Source organism: Paramormyrops kingsleyae, chromosome 5 (assembly GCF_048594095.1).
Source record: "Paramormyrops kingsleyae isolate MSU_618 chromosome 5, PKINGS_0.4, whole genome shotgun sequence".
In the NCBI taxonomy this organism is placed as follows: domain Eukaryota; kingdom Metazoa; phylum Chordata; class Actinopteri; order Osteoglossiformes; family Mormyridae; genus Paramormyrops; species Paramormyrops kingsleyae.
In genome coordinates this window covers 18,743,289-18,765,066 of record NC_132801.1, presented here as the reverse complement: position 1 = coordinate 18,765,066, position 21,778 = coordinate 18,743,289, and the positions used below count along the sequence as shown (strand labels likewise).

At 44.9% G+C, this 21,778-nt stretch overlaps 1 protein-coding gene and 1 non-coding gene across 8 annotated transcripts; one reads left to right on the top strand and one right to left on the bottom strand.

Moving 5' to 3' along the window:
* Positions 1 to 1,072: 1,072 nt before the first annotated feature.
* Positions 1,073 to 1,154, bottom strand: trnal-uag (transfer RNA leucine (anticodon UAG)). The gene has a single exon. It is a non-coding gene; the product is annotated as a tRNA-Leu (tRNA).
* Positions 1,155 to 1,670: 516 nt separating this feature from the next.
* Positions 1,671 to 20,136, top strand: eef2k (eukaryotic elongation factor 2 kinase). Of its 7 annotated transcripts, none has more exons than XM_023831239.2 (19): positions 1,671 to 1,979; positions 3,750 to 4,011; positions 4,760 to 4,825; positions 6,603 to 6,703; positions 7,773 to 7,833; positions 7,943 to 7,980; positions 9,308 to 9,479; positions 12,097 to 12,246; positions 12,379 to 12,511; positions 12,709 to 12,836; positions 13,379 to 13,577; positions 13,934 to 14,001; positions 14,132 to 14,209; positions 14,536 to 14,589; positions 15,909 to 16,043; positions 16,807 to 16,995; positions 18,185 to 18,309; positions 18,821 to 18,999; positions 19,394 to 20,136. In XM_023831239.2, the coding sequence occupies exons 2-19, from the start codon at positions 3,787 to 3,789 to the stop codon at positions 19,501 to 19,503; spliced, it is 2,211 nt and encodes a 736-aa protein (XP_023687007.2). In that variant the 5' UTR covers positions 1,671 to 1,979; positions 3,750 to 3,786; the 3' UTR covers positions 19,504 to 20,136. The 7 variants fall into 7 exon arrangements, with proteins under 7 accessions (XP_023687007.2, XP_023687006.2, XP_072568417.1 ...); XM_023831238.2 differs by having other exon boundaries at positions 1,671 to 2,101; XM_072712316.1 differs by lacking the exon at positions 1,671 to 1,979 and adding an exon at positions 3,195 to 3,310.
* Positions 20,137 to 21,778: the final 1,642 nt, after the last annotated feature.

The following is a 21,778-nucleotide window of genomic DNA, read 5'->3' as shown; positions in this document are numbered from 1 at the left end:
CCCGCCTGAGTACACATAGCAATGGAGCTGCTTGTATATAAACCATATTCCATCTGAAATAGGGATTGTAGTGATTCCAATTTAATTCCATAAATGATTTTTGAAACTGGATGGGTATCATCAAATTTGTTAATCCTGCATAATGCAATGTTGTTTTATTACTGAGGCATCATTACTGAGCCATTATTGTCCGTTCAAATTTGTTAATCCTGTATAATATTGTTTTATTAATGAGCCATTATTACTAAATGTGCGACGAGGCTTTTTATCATTTTATCATGCACACAACAGATTTGCTCGATAATGAAGAAACGGTGCGCGTTATTAAGGCTTCTATAGTGACTTTCACAATGGGATGGAGTTTTGAAACTTGAAGTCCGCTGGAGGGCGCGCTAAAGTACAGAAAAAGAGATGTAGCGGAGAAAAACTAAGCTGATGGAATTATGCTTGTACCCCAATTACACGTAATCAATCAATGAATACATTTTTGTTTGCGTCTTCATATTTCTGACCAATTTACTTTTGTATAATTTCGCCGTTGCTGGCGGTAAAAATTTCCAAATACCAGAAGTCAGGCAACCAGGTTTACTTGGAGTGATACAAAGAGTAGTCGAGAGCCGGTTCTTTGCCAATAGCCGTCCAATCAGGTCACCAAAATTTTACTCTGTGGAAAAGAGTCAATAATATGAATCATGGACATGGCGCGGGTCGCAAAAGCAAAATATAAATAAAAGGCTAGATCCCGTCATGATCGTGATCGATCCCTCCAATAACTAACATAACGACTTATAATCCTCCATTGTTTTGATTCGTATCAAATTATGTGTTAAGTTTAACCTACTAAGTTTTTGCATCGTTTCGTGCTAGTTTAGCATAATGGTCCCAGGTCCTTTTGTGTGTCGTGATAGCAACACATGAGGGTGGCCAGGAGCTGCGCAAGTTCCAGGTCGAAACATCCCAGGGACCAACTTCGGTGTTTAGCCACGGCTAGTCACGGCCAACATTAGTATTTTTAAACACATCATCATTTTACTATGTAATACATTTCAAAAGTAAAGTAAGAAAAGACATGTGGCAGCGGTGGGATTCGAACCCACGCCATCGAAATGACTGGAGCCTAAATCCAGCGCCTTAGACCACTCGGCCACGCTACCTTCAATCAAAAACATTCATCCATAACATATATAACCTAGAGATACCACTTAAGAAAGGGCCTCATAATAGTATTAATAATATTATACTATTGTTACAGTAATGAGCTGGAAGTTTATATGATTAGCATAGCAAGTAAGCATAAACCGCTTCCCATTGCTTCGAAGAACAAAATCTGATGATGAAAGCGTAAAACGGTGCATTTTTGTGTATTTTATAAAACAAAATTAAGTGATAATTTCTTATCAGAGTTAGCAGAAAATGCGCGTCTTCCTGACAGTAGTTTTCACACTGTCAAACGCCTATTCGTTAAAAACGCCTTTTCGTCGAATGAATCATATCAGAAAATGCCTCGTAAAAAGTGGCATATGTGGGTATATATGGCAGGTAGGCAAACAGCATCACAGCGCTCCCGTCAGCTTGTTCTGCATGTGTCCATTTTCCTATGAAAGCGAACCGTACTCGGTGAAGCAGGGGCGGGACCGAGTCCTGATTTCTGCCCCCCGGAAAGCCGCGTGATTTTCACGTGTAGGCCGAGTAGCCCTTCGAGTACCGGGCCGTCAAAAGGCTGATCGCGGCGAAATTACGAAATCAGCAAAGAGTCTATTTTTTTTACGGCGGCTGAAGGATAGAGGCGATGTAAACCTGCCCCCCCCCAGGGGCGGGTGTCCGCTAAGCAGACGCTCCTCCTCCGGCCTGTGCCGTACGTGCGAAATGCCGATGTTCCCGTGGAGGAACGAGAACAGGCGAGACTGTGCTGATCCCGGCATTCATACTGTACCCTCCGCCGCTGGCAGCCTTCATATGATTAAGTAGGAAAGAACTCGGTAATTAAAAGAAAAAACCGTGCACATTGCGGGAAGATGCATTAAGAAGAGGAGTGAATGAGCTCCCAGACTCCGATGCATGCCTGCACCGGCCGGAAACTAACTGAAGGCTTTTAAGACAGGTTTGCACGCCATGCCTTTCAATTTCGAAAATGTAGATCGCAATGGCCAGCCGGCCGCTCTTTTGTGTATGGAACTAAAAATTGACCATTTGTGTTATTCGCTGGTGAAACTGCATATTGGATATGAATTTGGCAAAATATAAATTATAGCACCGTAGATCTCGTTACCGACAGTGACAGCAGAATGATGAAGCTGTGGCCGCCCGCAGATGGGCCGATCGCTACGGACCTTCCCTCCGACTCTCTGTGGTCGCGGGAATGACAAATATCTCACTATCTGTGCCACGTCAGTAGCAGTTTTTGCATTCGGTGGTGCCAGATTGTTGCAGGACGGTGGTTTGCCTTGACATTTCAATAGTAAATTACCCCGGGGCTGATACCATCCCTTCACAGTCGCTCGTTATAGGAAGCTGGATCGCCGAGCGGTGTGATTATAGTACGTTGCGGGGCGCAGTAGGGGCATGGACACCCTGGATACCCTGGCAGCTTCAGGAGGGCCAACACTTTACAGGAGCCGTAAAATAAATAAAATGATAATATTATATACTGCAAAGGGGCGGAGGCGGGAGGAATGGGGCAAGGTGACATTTTGGCAGGGGGCCCCGTAATTTCTAGTTACGCCCCTGAGTACGATATAGAGACACTCCCCTCAGGCTTGGGACGGAATACTTTGGTGCAAATGTAAGAGTTATTTTAATTTCGATTCATATTGTTCTGCCTCCATCAGATCTAGCCCCTTTTAATGATTTTGTTTTGAGTAAATCTTCATGCAGGTCAGTCACTTGTTGATTTGTCTTAAACAGCTCCATTCCATGTCAGCTGTAGCTAGAACTCCATTCCAGGATCTAGTGCTTCCTCAAGCAGACATCTGAAATACGATAGGGCTGCTTTTGGAAAAATTCAAATCTGCTTTTCTTTTCCATTAACCACAGCCACAAAGCTCATTAAAATACAAATGAGTTGTGTCCTACTCGGTATGGTAAGGTCTGCCTCCTATTCTTAGACATGGTGGGAAAATTGGAGAGAAGCTATGGGGGCTGTGGACTCTCTCCCCATTCCCAAAAGCCCTGTTTGGTGGAAGACGTGTGGTTCTTTGCTCCCCAGAGAGCCATAAGGAATGCTTCACTCATCCTATTGAAAGTCCAGTAGGACCAGACCCTAGTTTGCCTTGTGCATGATGCTGCGATCTGCTGGCACAGTAAAAAACATGTAAGACCAGATTGGGGGAGTGTAAGGCTATGATTCATTTTATTTGCCGCTATTTAGGGAGTCTTGCATTGTTTTTATTATTTGTTATTGCTTAAAGAAGTCCATTTCAATTTACCGTATTTTTATACTGTTTTGTAGTTATCTCATCAGTGCTGACAGATGTGAGCTGTGGATCATGTAGAAATTTTGTAGATTAAAATCTACAATCCAGGCTAAATGGGTTATGGGAGTATGTATTGCGTACGTTGTTGACTCTGGCTGCTCTGCGTAGTTTCCATGAATGAGAAACCAGTTGTTGACTAGCTATTGCTCTACAGAGCCATCTGATTTTCTTTAGATTATATGTAGTGGAATGGCATGAGACATAATTCTAAGGAACTGGAGTTCAAGATTTTGGCAAGTTTAGCGGAACTGCTTCTTTTTGTGTGCCTTTTTGCAGTTGTGCTGTTCGCAGCGTTCGAGGGGCAGCCGGCACCATGGCCGACGAGGAGCTCATATTCAGCATGGAGGGAGTGGGCAGCGTCGGACGGGGCAAGGTCGCACGGGTCGACTCCGTTACCGACGACGACGAGGACTATTACATATGTCCCATTACGGATGACCCCATGAGCCCCACCAAGGAGATCTGCGGTTACTTGAAGAATTTCGTCCATGAGAAGCAGCTCTCCGCCACTCCGCCGAAAACCTCCTTCACATATAAGGTAAGCCGGCAGCAGCCCAGGGGATAGACTGGTGTCACTGTGCTGCTAAATGCTACGTGTCAAATGTCACACAGCAGGAACTGGTGTCATTCGCTGCTCGTGTTTCGGGTAGCAGAGGCTGACATACGAGTAAGAATGATGCCAAGCTGGTTTGCTTTTCAGTGTCAATGCTGAGAGTTTTACACTATCGTCCATGAAGTCTTCTGATGGGATTTTCTTTCCGGCCTGTTTCTCACCTCTTCGTGTTAATTGTCCCAATAAGTGCTAAAGTTGACTTTGATGTCAGCTAATCACCACGGAGTATGACCTGGCAGGCCTGCCGTCACGTGCAGGGGCAGGTACGGCTGTCATCGTGTCACGATGCAGCTGTCAGACTCATCTGACCTGCGAGTGAAGGAGCTGGTGGTGGCGAATGGCACTGGGCTGCCCGGCCACATACAAATGCCTTGTTGTGGTGGGCAGTGCAGAGCCGTCGCGCACTCTGCAGCTCAGGGAAGACGCGGAAGGGCTTCCCTCTGCTGATCGCGCTGAGCTGAATGCCTTATAAGGAGCTGGAGCTGGCGGCGGTGGGCCCCCCCATCAGCTGCTGTCACACTCTTAAAGAAACAGGAAGGTGTAAATGAAAACCTGCTAGCTGTTATTGAGGGTCCCTCTGGCTGGGCTAAGATGCAAGCCTCATGCCTTGTGTGATTCTTTGAAATAAAACAAAGGTTTCTGTTATTTTCTGTCCCCCCCCCCCCCCATGTAGAGCACTAAAGGGGATGAGCCTGAGCAGGAATCAGTCAGGTTTGGGTCTTTAAACGAAAAAGGTCGGGTAGGTCACGCTCAGTTCTCCTCCTGCCTTGGAGACCTTCTCCTCCTCCTCCTCCTCCTCCTCTCCCCTTCACCTCCTTGCTTACAGCGCCTCAGTCCTCATTCTGCATGCGCTTCCACCTCTGCCAAGTCCCTTCCATAATTCGGCTCGTTCCCAAACTAATGTGTAATTCATTCATTTCTGCGGAGTGTTTATTAATTATAGTGCATTTGCACACACCTTTATTGTACTGTAATAGTAAAGTACTGAAAAATAGCTGGTGATAGGAGGGAGAAAATCCCTTTTAAAAGAAATATTATATTTTTAAAAAAGCATAATGGTAATACCACTGCAGTGCATTCTTATCTCTAGTCAGTTTATCTGTATAAGGCGGGAAAGGAGGCCTGTAAAATATTTAAATATTAATCCACATAAAATTGGACAAACTGCAGCCTTGTTTAGGCTGTGGTAATTAATCTGAATCTGGTGTGATGCTCCTCACCAAGAATGGCACTTACCTAAGTCTGTCCTTTGTGATTACCCCATCTCCCTGGCGTCATGTTGACAGGAGAGTGCCGACCGCCATATACGATGATGTGCATTAGAAAATGGCAGTGTTCTTAAAGGCACAGCGCACGGCAGCAAGATACCTCCCTCAGTAAAGTGGTAAAAGAGGATCATCAACTCACCATTGAAGAAGAAAATGTAGCTGGTATCATATAGTTGTAGCATGAAGTAGTATGGTGGGTTTTTTTTTGTATTTTAAGGCATCGTGCTGGGGATGATGTAGCTACTGTAATATTCGTTTTTAATATTTATCGTTTACTCACTCTATACCATAGCTTCTTGTCTGACCATTCTGCCAGTGGCCACACATCTGAACATAAACGAGCAAAAAGTAACCCAGCAGTGCCTGTGCGAACTGTTAACGAGGCACATTTACACTTTGGCCATCTCCTCATTCACTGGTACATGCGGTTCTCACCATAAATGTAGCCTAGATGCATCTTATCACAATTGATTGGATCATTTATTCTGCCAGCTGTTGGCCCAAATGCCTCGTGGAGCAGAAGCCTTGTCAGAAGTTTGCAGGCGATGAGTTGATGCTCACACGGGTTTAAAGACCTTGTGTTTTATCGCCACTGTTTTTCTGATCAGTATGGCGTGCTGTGCGTTCCCCTCTGCAGCTGTGTCCTTTTTCAATGTGGACACTTTCTAAATATATTTTTAGTTAAAATGTCATGCATAGCTGAAATTCCAGAGTTCGGTGTGCAGGAAAGCGATCTGTCTGCTTAATGTGATTTAGAAAACCTGCAGTTTTTGGCTGTAGCTATCGGTATCATTACATTATTGTACCAACCTCTAGGATTATTAAAAACTGAGTAATGCTAAGATACCTCCTGCTAATTTAATTAACGAAGGGGATTGAAGCTGCAGTTTCACCTTGATGTTTTCCACAAAGGTGGATTTTCCCCCGTGAATCGGTGCAGTTGAATAGTTTGGTTGTCTCTGCTTATTTTTTCTTTTCTTGACTTTCGCATTTTCCCTCCATCAGTAGCCGTGTTCCATGTTCCAGCTCTGCCCGTCTCTGCGACTTGCATGTCCGTCCGTTCTTCCCTCTTCAGCTCCTCCATCCCGATTCCTTCGATGTGGTTTGGTTGATGTGGAGACGTGCCCCAGGGGGAATGGTACCGGGTGACAGAGGTTTGAGCGAGAGGGGTGAGAGTGGTCTGCTTGGGGGCGAAGGCGTCTCTGCGGCGGCGAGCCGCGGAGTCACTCTCTGCTCTTTGTCGTACAGGCCGCCTGGAAACACGCCATCCAGAAGGCCAGGGCTATGCCAGATCCATGGGCTGAGTTCCACCTGGAGGATATCGAGACCGAGCCCTGCGTCCGATATAGGTCTGCTTCCTCCTGACTCGTGTCCGGCATGTCTGCCCTCCCCATAAACGTGTACAGAGGCCTCTCACTTTACATCAGTTACATTCTGGAAATACACACACATTTCAGCTTCTCTGTATTTAAAACCATTTTTTTCCCTTGTTAAAAAAAACTGTGTTATTGAGTCATACTGCAAAATTCAACAATAAATATATATTTGAGGATGAGACACATGCTTTAAACTGGTCTCTGCTAATAAGATTAGAATGTGACATTTGTAAATGCAGTCCAAAAGCCTGATATTATGCAGTAAAGCACAGCTCTATTTCCAGACCTAAAGAGTTTATTAATAGGCTTTAAAGTAAATGTTGGCAGTTGCTACATAACCAGGACTAAAAGATACAATTAACTATTACTAGGTTTTGTCTTATGTCAGATTTTTACTTCTTTATTTTCATTTTGACTGTAGTGCCATTTCACAACAAGGGGGGGGGGGGGGGGGGTGATGTTCACTGCCGGCTGTGGCTTGACCTGATTACACTGTTTGCTCTTTTAGTGTGAAGTAAAGTTCATAGTGCAGAACTCGTAATTGTGATACTGAGGAAACGTAATCACCAGTGTAAATATTACATTTCACTGGATCATTGGAGATCTGTGACAAGTTCCATAAACACACATCTGAACACGCCTATAGTGATGCATGGAAAAGAGGTAGCTATTAATTTTATGTTACTAAAAAGCTCGTTCAGTTTGGTTTGTGTGTGACTCAATGGGTTAGGACACTGTGATCAGAAGGTTGCCGATTCAAATCTTAGGGTCGGCAGAGTGATTTTGCTGCTGGGCCCATGAGCGAGACCTTGAACCCCCAGTCGCTCCTGGTCCTGCTTTTTCAGAAGAATGTATGGCGCTTTAGTTACAAGCATCTGCTAAATAAAATAAATGCAAGTCTGTTACAGAATCCTGTGAAGTTCAGTTCCTGGAAAGTAAGAGACCTACATACTACTATGTAGTACATACTATGTAGTATGTAGACTTTTGTTTTCCCCTTTTTTAAATTTTTTTTAAACGTTTTTGCTTTCTGGGTTGACAGGTACAGTGCTGTTACTGGTGAGTGGGCCCAGGACAAAGTTTACATCAAGATGGCCACCCAGGTAGGTTCCTGTTTGTTAATGAGTTGTCAGTATTTCAATCTGGCCTGAATTGTCTGGATGTAGCGATGTTTCTCTAAAACTAGTTGCTTCCTTCTGTGTTGTATTGCAGCCGTTTGGACGGGGTGCCATGAGGGAATGTTACAGAACGTAAGTTTTTCCAGTTTTTTTAAACTGACTTAATTTAAATGTTTCATACCACATTTGGGTTAGTAGCTAATGTGATTTATTTGTATTTTAGACGTTTTATTATCCGTAAATCATCCCAGATGGTTACTTTAAGTGCATAAGTGAGTAGAATGTATTATAGCTAGACTTTAAAGTGCTAAAATTTAAAATGTTAAGTAAACAAATTCATGGTAATGTAATTTGCTAAAATCAAGGCTTTTTCAGAGCTTTGGTCAAATCCTTGCTATGTTTTTCTCAGACTTTAAGATTTTAGTCAGGGGGTTTGGAGAACATTATCCATTTGTCCATCTCCTATGACAGGGATACTGCAGGTTTGGCTGGATGGCTTCATATCTGTGATGTTCATATTAACAAGTTGGTATACTCAACACTTTACGCAGATAATTATGATCCCGTTTAATGAACCAGTGTCGTTGACCACAACGGACCAAACTCCTCATTAGTTGTCTGAATGTATACAGCCAGCTCGCTCAGTTTATGTTAGCAGTTTTGTATGTGGTTTTGAGGTCCTTGATTCAGCCGAGAAGTTTGTGGTCTCTTGCCAGGCTGAGTAGCTGTTTACTTGGAGATGAGCAGAAGGATCCCTGTAATGGGCTCTGGGCCCCATGTGGGTTTGTGATGCTGAATCAGCCTTCTTTCTGCCTGAGGTAGCAGACCAGGAAGCTGCTCTGTGATTCATTAGTGCTGAGTGACTCTCCCTTTTCCGTCATTAAAATTACCATTAGTTGAGATGATCACGCAGATGGCTAACTAAGGCTTTGACCGTTATTCGGAACCGCTGTCCACAAGCCTCGATTTTGCACTTCTTTTATGGTCTTTTATTAAGTAGAAACACATGTATCTTTACTGATGTATGTCATAAGATAAACTTCATTGATCCCAGGGGGAATTTCTCAAAAGGGCCACGCTCTGCATTCCCTGGCTGTGTGCACCAAATCCTGACCGCTAGCCCACCAGGGAGCCCAGATTATTATGGTTGTATTAGTGTTGGCATGCAGTGGCTGTTACGACCGCACTGTCTGTGCTGAGCCAGCTGGAAAATGCTGCTTAGAAAGGGACCAGTTAGTTTATCTATTATTAGTTTGGGCAATACTGAATATATGTAAAAGTTACAAAGTGGCTCACTTTCATCTTCTGGTAAGTGCAGGACCCGCGTAGCCGGCTGATGCCGCGGCGAGTCCCCGCCGGCGATCGGCAGCTGAAGTGTGGGAGGCGGGCATTCTATCATATTTTCCCCACCTGCTGGTATCAGTAGTGACATATTTTATTTTTGTTTTTTTCCCTGCAGCAAGAAGCTGTCAAATTTTTCGCATAGCAGCAACTGGAAATCGGCGTCCAACTATGTAGCCAAGCGCTACATGGAGACGGTGAGCCGGGACGTCTACTTCGAGGACGTCCGGCTCCAAATGGAAGCCAAGTTATGGGGGGAGGAGTATAACCGCCATCGCCCCCCTAAGCAGGTATTACTCCGTGTTTGAAGTAACCTTCGACTCTTGGTGGGGGGCGGGTCTCCCTAAAAATAACCCAGCATAGCATGACATTCTTCCTAATGGGGTGTCCCCTTGGCTGAGCGGGGTTCCTGATGATTGCTCTTGTGGCGGTGGGTCAAAAATACACCAGATCAGCCCTTCTGCTCCCACCCTCCAGCGATTGTAACTTCATAGCAAGCATGCTAGCACATGCTGAATGCATATACGGATTTACACACTGGGATTTACGTAATCTTTATTTACCCAGGGTGTTTTCCTTGATATTTGTAGAGTTGTAGAGGCTGCCGGCACTTCCTGAATTAGTTTGTTTGTGTTCATCCAGCAGTCCAGGAACTTGCAGCTAGTAAATCAGATGGTATTTTATTTTTTTTTTGCACCCAACCTCCACGGCTCAGACTTGTGAGGAATGTCCAGAATGGTTGCAATACGCAGGGAAGGGCAGTTACTACCATAACTTTCGCGATTCCTGTTGGCCTCTAGGCAGCTGTCTGGATGAACTTTCTTTTTGTCCGTATTGTGTTGTTCTTGAACTGAAACCCGACTGAAATTTCTGACAAAAACCTGCAACACACAATCAATTCAAGGAGTAAATGGCCTAAAATGGGAAGATCATTGTCTGACCAGGCCATTCCTGGTCCTCTTTCCTATAGAGCATCTGTAGACTGTCCTAATAAGGTCTGTGTACAGGCATGGGTTCTTCTGCAAAGAAAAGTTGAATAAAGTTGCAACATCAAGGTGTGCTAAGTTAATAGAGACCAATCCAATTAGACATTTCTAAAGTCAAATGAAAAGGTGTTTCCATGAAGAATTAAAGTATGTGCATGCAAGGCATTGAAAGTTTTATTTATTTTTTCTTTTTCTAAACAATTTATTTTGCTTCAATATTGTCAGGTACAAGATCTTACCTAAGTGGAATAGAGTGACCTGATTTGTCTTAATTTCAGGCTTTACATTGACATTGAAATTTCAACAACCGGTATGCAGGTTTTTTTTTTTATATATATCCACTGTTAAAACGTGCATTTCTGTTGGGGCAGCTCAGCTTATGGGTTTAGGGATCACAAGCTCTGATAACAAGCAGCTATAACCCAAGAATGTCTTACTGGTCTTTCCCATGACCCCCGGTGGAAGCAATGGTTTCCTCCCTGTGCAAAACATGAAAAAATGTAACGAGCAATTAGCGTATCCGATAACATTACTGCTGAGAAATGAGGCTGTCAAGATAAGACATTTGTAGAATGTCTTGGTGAACAAAAACATGATAGAGCTACAACACAGTGCTGCAGTGACTTTGCAGCAACATTCATTTTGAGCCGTAATGAGGCCTGAAAACCTAAAGTAACGGCGGTCAGTGTAAGACAAACAGGCCCCCTTTCTCCCGGGGACGTGACCAATGCCCCGCCCCGGTCGTTTCAATTATAGAAACATCCATCCATTTTCCATACCCGCTAGTCCTACGCAGGGTTTGGAGCCTATCCTGGAAGCTCCGGGCTTAAGGCAGGGAATAAGCCATCGCTGGGCTCACGCAGCATTCACACCTACGGGCAATTTAGAAATTCCATTTCACCTTAACTTATTCTTGGACTGTGGACAGAAACCGGAGAACATCCCATAGTGACCGAGGGAGGAAACAGGCACAACTCCACACGTAGGGCAGGGCGGAGACTCGAATCCTGGCCTCTAGAGGTGTGAGGTACTGTAATATTGTTAACCAGTGCAACACCCACCGTTCTAGAAGGTAGCTCCTTTTGTCTTGCTAACAAAGTGAACTATTTTGGTGGTTATAAGCACCTTTGTGTTGATTTCCGTTTCAAACGATTGGGCCATCGTGCTTGCAGATGTTGGCTGCAGACTCCCCATGACCCTGTACCAGATTAGCAGTCATGTGAGACCACGCTGTAAATAATAGATGTTTAGATTGTGTTTCTGCTGTCGACTCGGACACGTTCACAGGCCTGACCTGTACACAGCTGGGGAGTTTCTCCTCGGGCCTGGTCCCTGAGCGGCTTGGGTGTGGGCTTTCCGCCGGAAGGTTCCCGCCTCAGATCTCAGGAGGTGTCTTGCTTTTTGTGTAACTTGTTAAACCTGAATTGTTCCAGTGAAAACCTTCAGTGATGATAATCCCAGTTGTAACAGTAGTATTGTTTGGTACCTGTATGTTCCATTGAATATAAGCCCCCCTCCACCCCCCTTGGCATTAGTTACATATTTGATTGAACATTAACAGTAGGGAGGCCTGTAGCTGTGGCCTGTTTCCACAGGGTCGGCGTCTTGACGTCTTCATGAGCCCCCTCCAAATGAGCTGTGCCCCCCCCCCCAAACACCTCCCACCAAAGGCACCGTCCTTTGATGTAATGGTATTTTTTAGTAAAGGCGTTCACCCTAAAAACAAGTAAACCTGGTCTTGCTGAGGGTTGTGGCTTCGGATGCTCAGCTTACCCAGCGCTCCTGACCGACAGCTTCCACTGTCACCCCCCCCCCCCCCCAGCCCCCCTTCAGAGTCACTCAGTCCTCGGCACAGTGTATCCATTTGAGCGCTGTAGGTCAGCCCTGCCGTGTTAACGAAGGGGCCCTGTGCCTCTGCCAGGTGGACATCATGCAGATGTGCGTGCTGGAGATGCCTGAAAGACCGGGGAAGCCGCTTTTCCACTTGGAGCATTACATCGAGGGCAAATACATCAAGTACAACTCCAACTCCGGCTTCGTCAGGGACGACAACATTCGCCTGACGCCCCAGGTTGGTCTTACCGCCACGCTGAAGACGACACCTCTGGCACAGCTGCCGCGTAACGGCACGCCGGGGCCTGGCGCCGTGCCCCGTCCACAGCAGTGTTCTCATGACCCCCTGCTGGCTCTGCCCTCTCCGCAGGCTTTCAGCCACTTCACCTTTGAGCGCTCTGGACACCAGCTCATAGTCGTGGATATTCAGGGGGTGGGAGACCTCTACACTGACCCCCAAATCCACACTGACAAGGGGACAGACTTCGGAGATGGCAATTTGGGTACGGCGAATGCAAGCGCGAGTGTGAACATTCTGCCCTCTAGAGGCCTTTTCTAAAAGTGACATCGACAATGTGCAGTACTATTTTTTTTTCCGGATTATTTTTCTGGAGGCGTGAGTTCCCGTCACGGTCCTCGGACTGTAGTGCATTCATGAAAGCGAAGTCATGCAGGTCCTGTGCGTTGTCTGCCTGCGCAGGTGTGCGCGGCATGGCGCTCTTCTTCCACTCCCACCTATGCAACAAAATCTGCAAGAGCATGGGCTTGACGGCCTTCGACCTGTCCCCGGCTGAGAAGGGCCAGCTGGACTGCACGAGCAAGCTGCTGGTGAGTGACACGGGTCCGGCGCACGTCATCATGCTCGTTACTCTGACCGTAGCCGACCGACCGCATATACGACGGTGGTCACACAAGAGATGAAAAATTCCTCATAGCTACATCATAGCACAACACATTACTCACGTGTTTGTGGTGATGCTGCTGTAAACAAACCTACTGAACTGCCAGTCATATGAAGTATAGCACATACTATTATGTACAGTATATAATACCTCAGAGTAAACAACTGTTACTATACTTTTACTGTTGTTTTAGAGTATAGTTGACTATACCATCTAGGTTTGTGTAAGTACACTCTATGATATTCCCCAGACGATGCATTTCTCGGAAAGTATCCCCGATGTAAAGTGACGTATGGCTGTATTTTGAAATAGCATTTTCATCTGACATGTAGAGGGTGCAGTTTCACCCCTGGTAAAATCGCCTATAGCTGGACATTTGTTAGGGAAGCACAAACCTGGCATGTGGAGAACAACTGCAGCCTGCTTGCTCTGCACACACCCCTCCCTCGCTTTCTTGCTGATTTCCAGCAGTCGGCCAAGACGGTGCTGCGTGGCTGTGAGGAGCCCTGCGGCTCCTCCAGGGTTCGCACCTTTTCCACGGGCCGCATGCCCCCCCTCCTGACCCGCCTGTCTGAGACCTCATCCATGGAAGAAGGTCTCAGCGACCAGGACTCCGTTCCCTGCTCCCCCCTGCAGTTCAGCAGCTCCATGGGGAAATCTCCACTGGGTATGAAAGCCTGCGGCAGCTGCGCAAACGCACACATGCACATGCACACGCACACAGCGCACACACATATACATGCACACACACACAAACACGCATGTGCACACAGTGCACACACATATACATGCACACAGACACACACAGCACAAATCTCTTAAATTAATTTGCAAAATATACTTTACTAATCGTATTTTTCATACTGTTAGTATGTGAATATATTTAATTCTATTCTTATGTAGTCAGATACTAAAAGAAGTGCTAAAAGAATTCAAACCCGAGCACTTGCAGAAAGCTGAAGGTTATCAGGTTAGTTTCCTTTCGGTGAGCGAATAACGGCTAACGTGCCACATCCCCTACAGGGTTGTTATTAATGAACGAAATGCACCCGCATGGCGACTCGAACCACGAGAACCGGTCAGACCACAAGGTGAGGCCGCCACGCTGCTACCACACGCGTCGCGAGGCGTGTGTCCTGACACGTGGATGCCCTACTGGGGTCCTGTGTGCACCTGTCCGTGCTGAGTAGCCTGTTTTCCACCACCTCCCCACCCCCGCAGGATCAGGAGAGCAGCGGAGACAGCGGCTATCCCAGCGAGCGCCGCAGCGAAGGAGACCCCAACGACCACAATGACAAGGTGGGGTCCTTCCGGCCTGTCCCGGCTGCCCTCTGTACTGCCTGATGTTCTGCGGCCTTTTTTTAATCCTTGCCCTCAGGTTTTAGCTTGTTCTTAAATAACCCAGACTGGCAGCCTCTGTGTCCTCAAAGAGCTACAGATTGTATCGTAGTGTAGAATTTAATCAGATGGTTTTAACATGCTTCAGCGAGCCAGCGCCTGTCAGTCATATTTCAGTCAGTTTGTAGCAGCATAAACCGTCTTGCTCGGTGTTAAAGGGAGTCGGACGAGCTTTCTCCCGTAAGCTTTCTGAAATGTGTCAATGGCCTTTACACGTCACACCATAGATCGGCTCCCACAGCAGACGACGGTACGAGTCGGACGAGGACAGTATCAAAAGGGTAAATACCTACACCAGTAGCTAAACGCTACCCTGTAACCCAGTAAAACCTCCCTCATGTCTCCTGTTCGTTTCCTCACTCATCTGGGATACCGGCACCTGTCTGTTGCAATCAGCTCTCACCGTGACCCCACCCTCTATAAATGTTACTCCCCCCCACCCCCCAATAAAAAAACAGTAGTTATGCCAAGCAAGTTGCCTCCCCCCCCCCCACAAATCACGGCCTACACCAGCTGGTGAGTGTCTGGTGTGTTTGACGTGGTGCAAACCTCACCTTTGTCTGCCTCTGGCCAGTGGATCTGAATGTTTTTCTAAACAACAATTTTTTACAATGGATGCTATAGCTGGCGTTCAGGCGAGGATTTTGAGGCTTGATGGTTCACATCTGGAAACCTGGATGCTTCAAGGATTACTTATGAACTTCTTGCATGAAGTTTCCATTCAGATCTACATTTGTACTCATTTTTTAAGTCAGTTTATGGTTTGCTCTTTGTCACACCCACCAGCCACATTAAAAGTCTGCATCTGCTAATCTGTGGGCAGTATTCATATTACATATAATGTTTCAAGCAGTATTTTACATTATATTACAAAATTTACTACATTAGCACCATTCTTAGGAAATACGGCATTTCGTAGTAGTAGGTAATCTTAAATAGATCATTTTCCTTATAATGTAAATAAAAATGATTGCTTGCTTGGTGAAACTATTGGTATCAGAATTGTTCATTACACCATGAAGTGGATTGTATGTTTCTAAACAGTTTTATCTATTACCGCTTCGTCCATTAAGCCTGGATATCGGTTAGTTTTTTCCAGCCGGGACTTCTTCCTCCTCTCTCAACCTTCCCGATTATCTGTGTACTTTCAATTAACCCTGTTTCTGATCATAACCCGAGACCTTCCACAGGTAACCTCGGACTAAATTTCCACTTACTTTGTCAACAGATATTAACAGTGCATGAAGATCTTGTATAAGAAAAATGCTCAGGCTGGGAAATTGTTGTTGTATTATGTAAAGCTGTGAATGTCTCATCTCATAATACATGTTCAGTTGGTTATTTCAGCAATATTTTATTGTCAAGCTTGATCGTAAAATCATTAATCAATATTTAAGTTGGATATTTACTGGTTTTTAAAAATAAACAGTGATCAGTCTCAGCAGAAGAGTGATCCCACTCTTAGGCTGGACTGACCGTCTTTACCCCGTGTCCCTCACGGAGGCACAGCCTCACCATGCTGGTTCCTGGGTACAGAAACACTCAGGCGGCCTGTGCTCCACCATCTGTCTGAGTCCCCCTGCAACTCTCTCTCTCTCAGCTAACGGAGGAGAAGTGGAGCTTCCTGCACACTTCTCGCTCGCACGTGCATCGGCCTTCCTGCGTGGCCGTGGAGGTGGAGAGGCTCAATGCACTGGAGCTGGAAAGGAAGATCGGCAAATCCATCCTGGGGAAGGTGAGTGCAAGTGGATACAGCACGAGGATGATGATGATGATTAGCATTATTAGTAGTAGTGCTAATGATAATATTAACAAAAGTGACATCACCATTACCGATATTTACCATTTTTTAAATGCATCCCATAAGCACATTATGAATATAATGCGCATTATGTTATGCGCCCGTATTTATGCGCATAACATAAACACAAATGAGTATAATTTGGTTTTGGGGCAGGCCAGCTGCCGTAGACGGTTATCTTGTCATCGTGATAACTCAAAAAGTATTTGATGGATCTTTTTCAAACCGTGCAGATACATTTTATGATTGAAAATCTGGAACTGATCAAATTCTGAGGATTTTGTGCTACCAAAATTGAAGCAGCGAAGTGATAATAAGGAGAAGGGCAGTTTCAGACACGTGTTGTTCTTAGCATGATGAAATAAAAATATTTGACTGACCTTTTTAAAACTTTGCTGGACACAACTAGATAGTTCCATGTTCCATTTGGTGTGGATTTCTGTGTCCTTGTATAAAGTGAGCGTGGAACTGCTGTAAGGCACTTGATATATAACAGCAGGCTTTTCTGATTTTATATTCAGAGCTGTGATCTGTGTGTTTACCTGCTGCATTGTGTATTCTGGTCCATTTTAGGTTATCGTTCCATTTATTATTATGCTAATTTTTATGCTACCAGCAAATAATACAATGTTACCCTAAGGCACCAGGACGACACAGGCCTTCGTTTCGTTGTTCCGTGACCCTGCCCTCCACTCAGGTCCACCTGGCCATGGTACGGTATCACGAGGGAGGCCGCTTCTGTGAGAAGGAAGAGCAGTGGGACCAGGACTCGGCACTGTACCACCTGGAGCGGGCGGCCATGTGCGGCGAGCTGGAAGCCATCGTGGCGCTGGGCCAGAGCTACTTGCAGCTACCTCACCACGTCCTCCCTGAAGTCACACTGCAGGTACAATGGCCTGGATATATTCATTTCTTTTTATATATATATATATATGTTGGTTTATGCTTCCTTGCTGCTGTTTCTTGCTCATAGTGTGTGATTGTGTGTTTTATTGTACGAGTGTGCACCCTGTGATGGACTTCCATCATATCCAGCGTATATCCTGCCTTGTGTGTTAAGCTCCAGGCTGCGTAAGACCCTGTACTGCATAAGGATGGATGGATGTTTTTGAATGTATCAGTTTACAGTAGGACCATTGCTAGGATCTTAAGACATCTGAGGCTAAGCCTAGAGACCTAATCTGTGTGAGGGTTCTCAAATTGGAAGCATGGTTGTTAAAATATCTGAGCTAAACAAATCCTTTGGGCCTTGTTTGGATCCCTTTGGGGCTTCAGCCCCAAATGCCCCAGGCTCATGACGTGTCTGGTTCCCATTTACATAGCCAACGCTTTTGTGCATCGTGACGTACAATTTAGAAAAAAGGGTGTCAGTCAGTCCATGGAGTAATTTGTATTAAGGTCCAGGCTTAAAGACCCAACAGTGAAACCCCTCTTTTGACCACGGGATTTGAACCAGTGACCTTCTGAGCAAGGGCACAGGGGTCTAACCTGCAGAGCCACTCATTGCCCCTGGTGAGAGCATGTGGGATGACATCATCGCCGCTTTTATAAGCCCTGTACATAATGAGCATGTGCTGCCGTGCTCTCTGTAAATGGCAGCTAATCGCACAGTGTGAATGCACAGAAAACAGCCAGCCCGTCTCCCAGGGTTACAGCCAGTTGGGAGCTGTGGGCTGATGGAAGAGCAATGAATTAAACAAACATGTTTTACTTTGGGGTTTCATGGGGGGGAAAAAGAGCATAAAATACATATGTACAGAGACTGGCTCTCATTTCTGTAACTGAGTGTTGCTGTAGTCTTACAAAAAATGTATATTACCCAATGGATTAAAATATCTTCTGTGTATAGAAGTCAATGCCTCTGAATGCAGGAATAATCCTCCATGATTTCCTGCTGGGAAGCTTTTTAGGCAGCCAAAAATCTCAGAGAAAATATGAAAATGCACTAAGTGAGAGTTATGTAAAGTCCTTTTTAATTACATTCTTTTCTACATTCTTTTCTCGTCTTTATATATAATGAATGTGCTGTGCTGTTTAGGCTTCTGAGTTTATCCGGTGTGTGTCTTTGGAAACAGGACAGTGAAGAGAACCGGAAAAAGGGCTTTGAGTTTCTGCTGCAGGCTGCCAAGGCAGGAGACCGACCCTGCATGATACTGGTGGCCAGAGCATTTGACACAGGAACAAATCTGTCAGCTGACAGGTGAGATGGTAAACATGAGGACAATTTCAGTATTAAACCTGTGCATGTAATTGTCATATTGTCATTATCTGATGAAAACCACTTTTTAACGATTATGAATTTTTAGCTTAGATCAGGTGTGGGGAACCTGAACCATGGAGGGCCGGTGTGGGTTTTTGGGATGGCCTCTCAATCAGCCAATAGTAAAGCAGTGGTTCTCAGCTCCAGTCCTGGGGACCCACTCTTATTGGCTGATTGAGAGGCCATCCCAAAAACCCGCCCCCACACCGGCCCTCCATGGAACAGGTTCCCCACCCTGTGACTCTGACCAGGAAATGCAGTTGGAATATGGGGAGTATGGATGGATGTTCATTAATTAGTTATGTATTGGAACCAGAAAATACTGTGAGGTTTGTAGATAAGTGGTTTTATAATGAAATGTGGTTTAATGCCCAAAAGGACAATAGCAGTCCTGTTATGTCTCTGACCACCCACACTGGGCCTTGGTGCCCTTTGACCTGCTTGTCTGCAGGACGCAGAGCTGGGTGGAGGCCATACACTGGTACAACTGTGCCCTCAACATGATGGACTACGACGAGGGCGGCGAGTTTGACGGCATGCAGGACGAGCCGCGCTACCTGCTGCTGGCCAGAGAGGCCGAGATGTACATGAGTGGAGGGTTTGGTCTGGAGCCGGATCCCCAGCGATCAGGTAAGGGACCGTCTGAGGTTTACTGTGGCACACATGGTACTAATAGCACTCACACTTAAAATGTATCAGATGTGCTTAATAGATTCGTTTAGGCAAAGGTATTATAACCCAACCTATATTCACGGTAAACTGATGAAAATACAGCATTATCTTGACCAAAGCTACCTGTAATGAAAATGTTTCTTAATCTGAAAAATTTCCAAAGTGTGCACGTGCAAAATTCCCTTCTTGTAATCCTCGTTAATTTGGTGATTCGAATTTAGCCACACAAAGTCGCCTCTCTCTGAGTCTGCCGGGCCTGCAGCTCTCAACGTGCTGCTAACAAGCAAATACGTAAATTACAGACATGCCCTAAGTGCTCCTTTTTATACTGTGCCCCCCCCCCCCCCCCCAGGGGATCTCTTCACAGAAGCTGCGGATGCTGCGATGGAGGCTATGAAGGGCCGGCTAGCCAACCAATATTACATGAAGGCGGAGGAGGCCTGGGCAATGTTGGAGGAGTGAGGGTGGGATGCGGGGGGGGGGTTTAGGTCCTGACTGTTTCCCTATTTGTCACAGTAGTTTACGAACATGGAATTTGGATTTTTCAATGCTGTTGTCTTTCTCTGTGTGTGGCTGTTCTGAGATGTTTCCTGGTGAACAGTGTGATAGCCTCAGTCCAGAAGTCGCCAATCTGTGCCTCATGGCTGCAGTGTGTGCAGAGACCTCTTATAATCGCTGTTAACCTCCATAGGTGGGGAGGAGTCAGGAAGATTAGAACAAAAGACACTATCAGGATCAAGCTCGCCCTTTGGCAAATGTCATTAAAGCTCTTCAGGGAAGATCATTGGTCTAACTGGCAAAAAAAGTATATTTTAAATAGAAATTTCTTAAATCTTATTTCTGATGCAAATGGCGTTACCAGAAATGCAATTTTTGTGTATCCTGTGGTCTTCCCTTTTACAAATTAATTAACGGTGAATAATAAATGTTTTTCAAATGTGGTTAAAAGGAGTGTAATAGCTGTATGTCTGTTGCGTTGAAAAGTGTCCGCTCTTCATGTAGGCCTTAGGGTGGTGCATGTCACTTTCCAGGTAGTATGTGTGCGAATGTTATTTATAAACGTGGAATAAAATTTTTTTTTGAAGTTTCTCAATATTTTTTCGTCTCTAGGTTGTTTTAACATTTCAAAGTTTCCACACCTTAATTTTGAATTCTGTCAACACATTTGTAAGATTTTCTGACTAACCTGCTGTGCCAGTGATCGGAAGGCCACCAGATTCAGGGCCCGGAAGCTGCAGAGTGATTTTACCGTCGGGCCCCTCAGCGAGGCCCCTGACCCCCCCATCTCCCCAGGGGCGGTTATCCACAATTTGGATAAAAGTGTCAGCTAAATAAAATTTAATTTTAAAGACCAGGTTTGGTGTGTACAACAATAGAGTACTTGGGGAAAAACACTAGAATACTTCAACAATGGCACCAGAGTACATCATTAAACTGTATATATGCACAGGTGGCCAACACATCATAAATGTATATCAATCCATTTTTCATAATGCTTATCCAGGAGGGAGATGCAAAGCCTGTTCCAAGAAGCACAGGACACCTGGTAGCGGAATGACCTAGAAGGGATGCCAATCCACACGTGGACATCATTCACCACACGTGGACATCATTCACCCCATGTTCCCATGTTCTTGGGATGGAAGAGGGAGGATGAGCAAACTCCATGAATACAGCTGGGAATCAAACCCATATCGCTGGGGATGTGAGAAATTAATGGGAAGAAAAAGTTCATGGTACAGTCATGATGATAAACTACAGTGGGAATTATTTGATGTTTTTCATAATATTGTGTGAGTAAGATATTATGGGGTCAAAAGACCCAAAACATGGAATCATTTTTGAAATAAGACCGAGAACAGAAGAGAATAAAAGGAAGACTTAAGTGGGAGTTGTGCCTGTTGGGGAAAACAAATACTGTCAGCAGCCATCCGTCAGTTTTAACTGGACTGAACAAACATTTCAAACGTATGAACTGATCGAGGCACACCCAGTGCATTAGGTAAGCAGGTGATTCCTTTCCGGTTTAACATTCACTAAACCTACTCCGCCTAAGCCTACTAAGTCTGCGGAACAGAAGAACAGATGTCATAATACGATTATAAAACGTAAAATGTTCTAAGACCATCTGCTCTTATGTGAAATGTTTATAAACATAAATTTCATAAAAGCACGTACCGTGGGCTAAGTCAGTGGCCAACCTGTTGATCTTTAAGACCTTCCTAGTCGATTGCGTCGGTAAAATGTACTTCGGTCGGCAAAATATACCTATAAAGAACCCCCGCCCCCCAGTTAGCATGATTTTCAGTCATTTGCATTTTAATTTTAAGTGGGATACCATTACCAAATTATAACGCTGCTGAGGTGTGGTTTCGATTGCCAGTAGTTGAAAATAAACCAGGTTTATACCTAAGTTGAATTCAGCTTTTGATAAATATTTTAAAAGGCACATGATGCTTTTATTACACAGGGTTACAAAAAAATTTTTTTGTGAGTTGTCTAATATATTTCTGCTGATTTAACATATTTCTGGCCCACAGAACACGAATATGGCATCAGTTTTTGTAGATCAGGTCAGGTTTTTCAGCTAAGTTGATTTTAAAATAGTGCGATTTTCTGTCTCGAAAAATTTTAATTTACCACAAAATTAACTTTATATATGCAAATTGTATGTTCAATCATCACTGTTCAAAACTTGGGGCTTAAATTTCCTTTTCCTTGAAGTTCTGGAATGTCC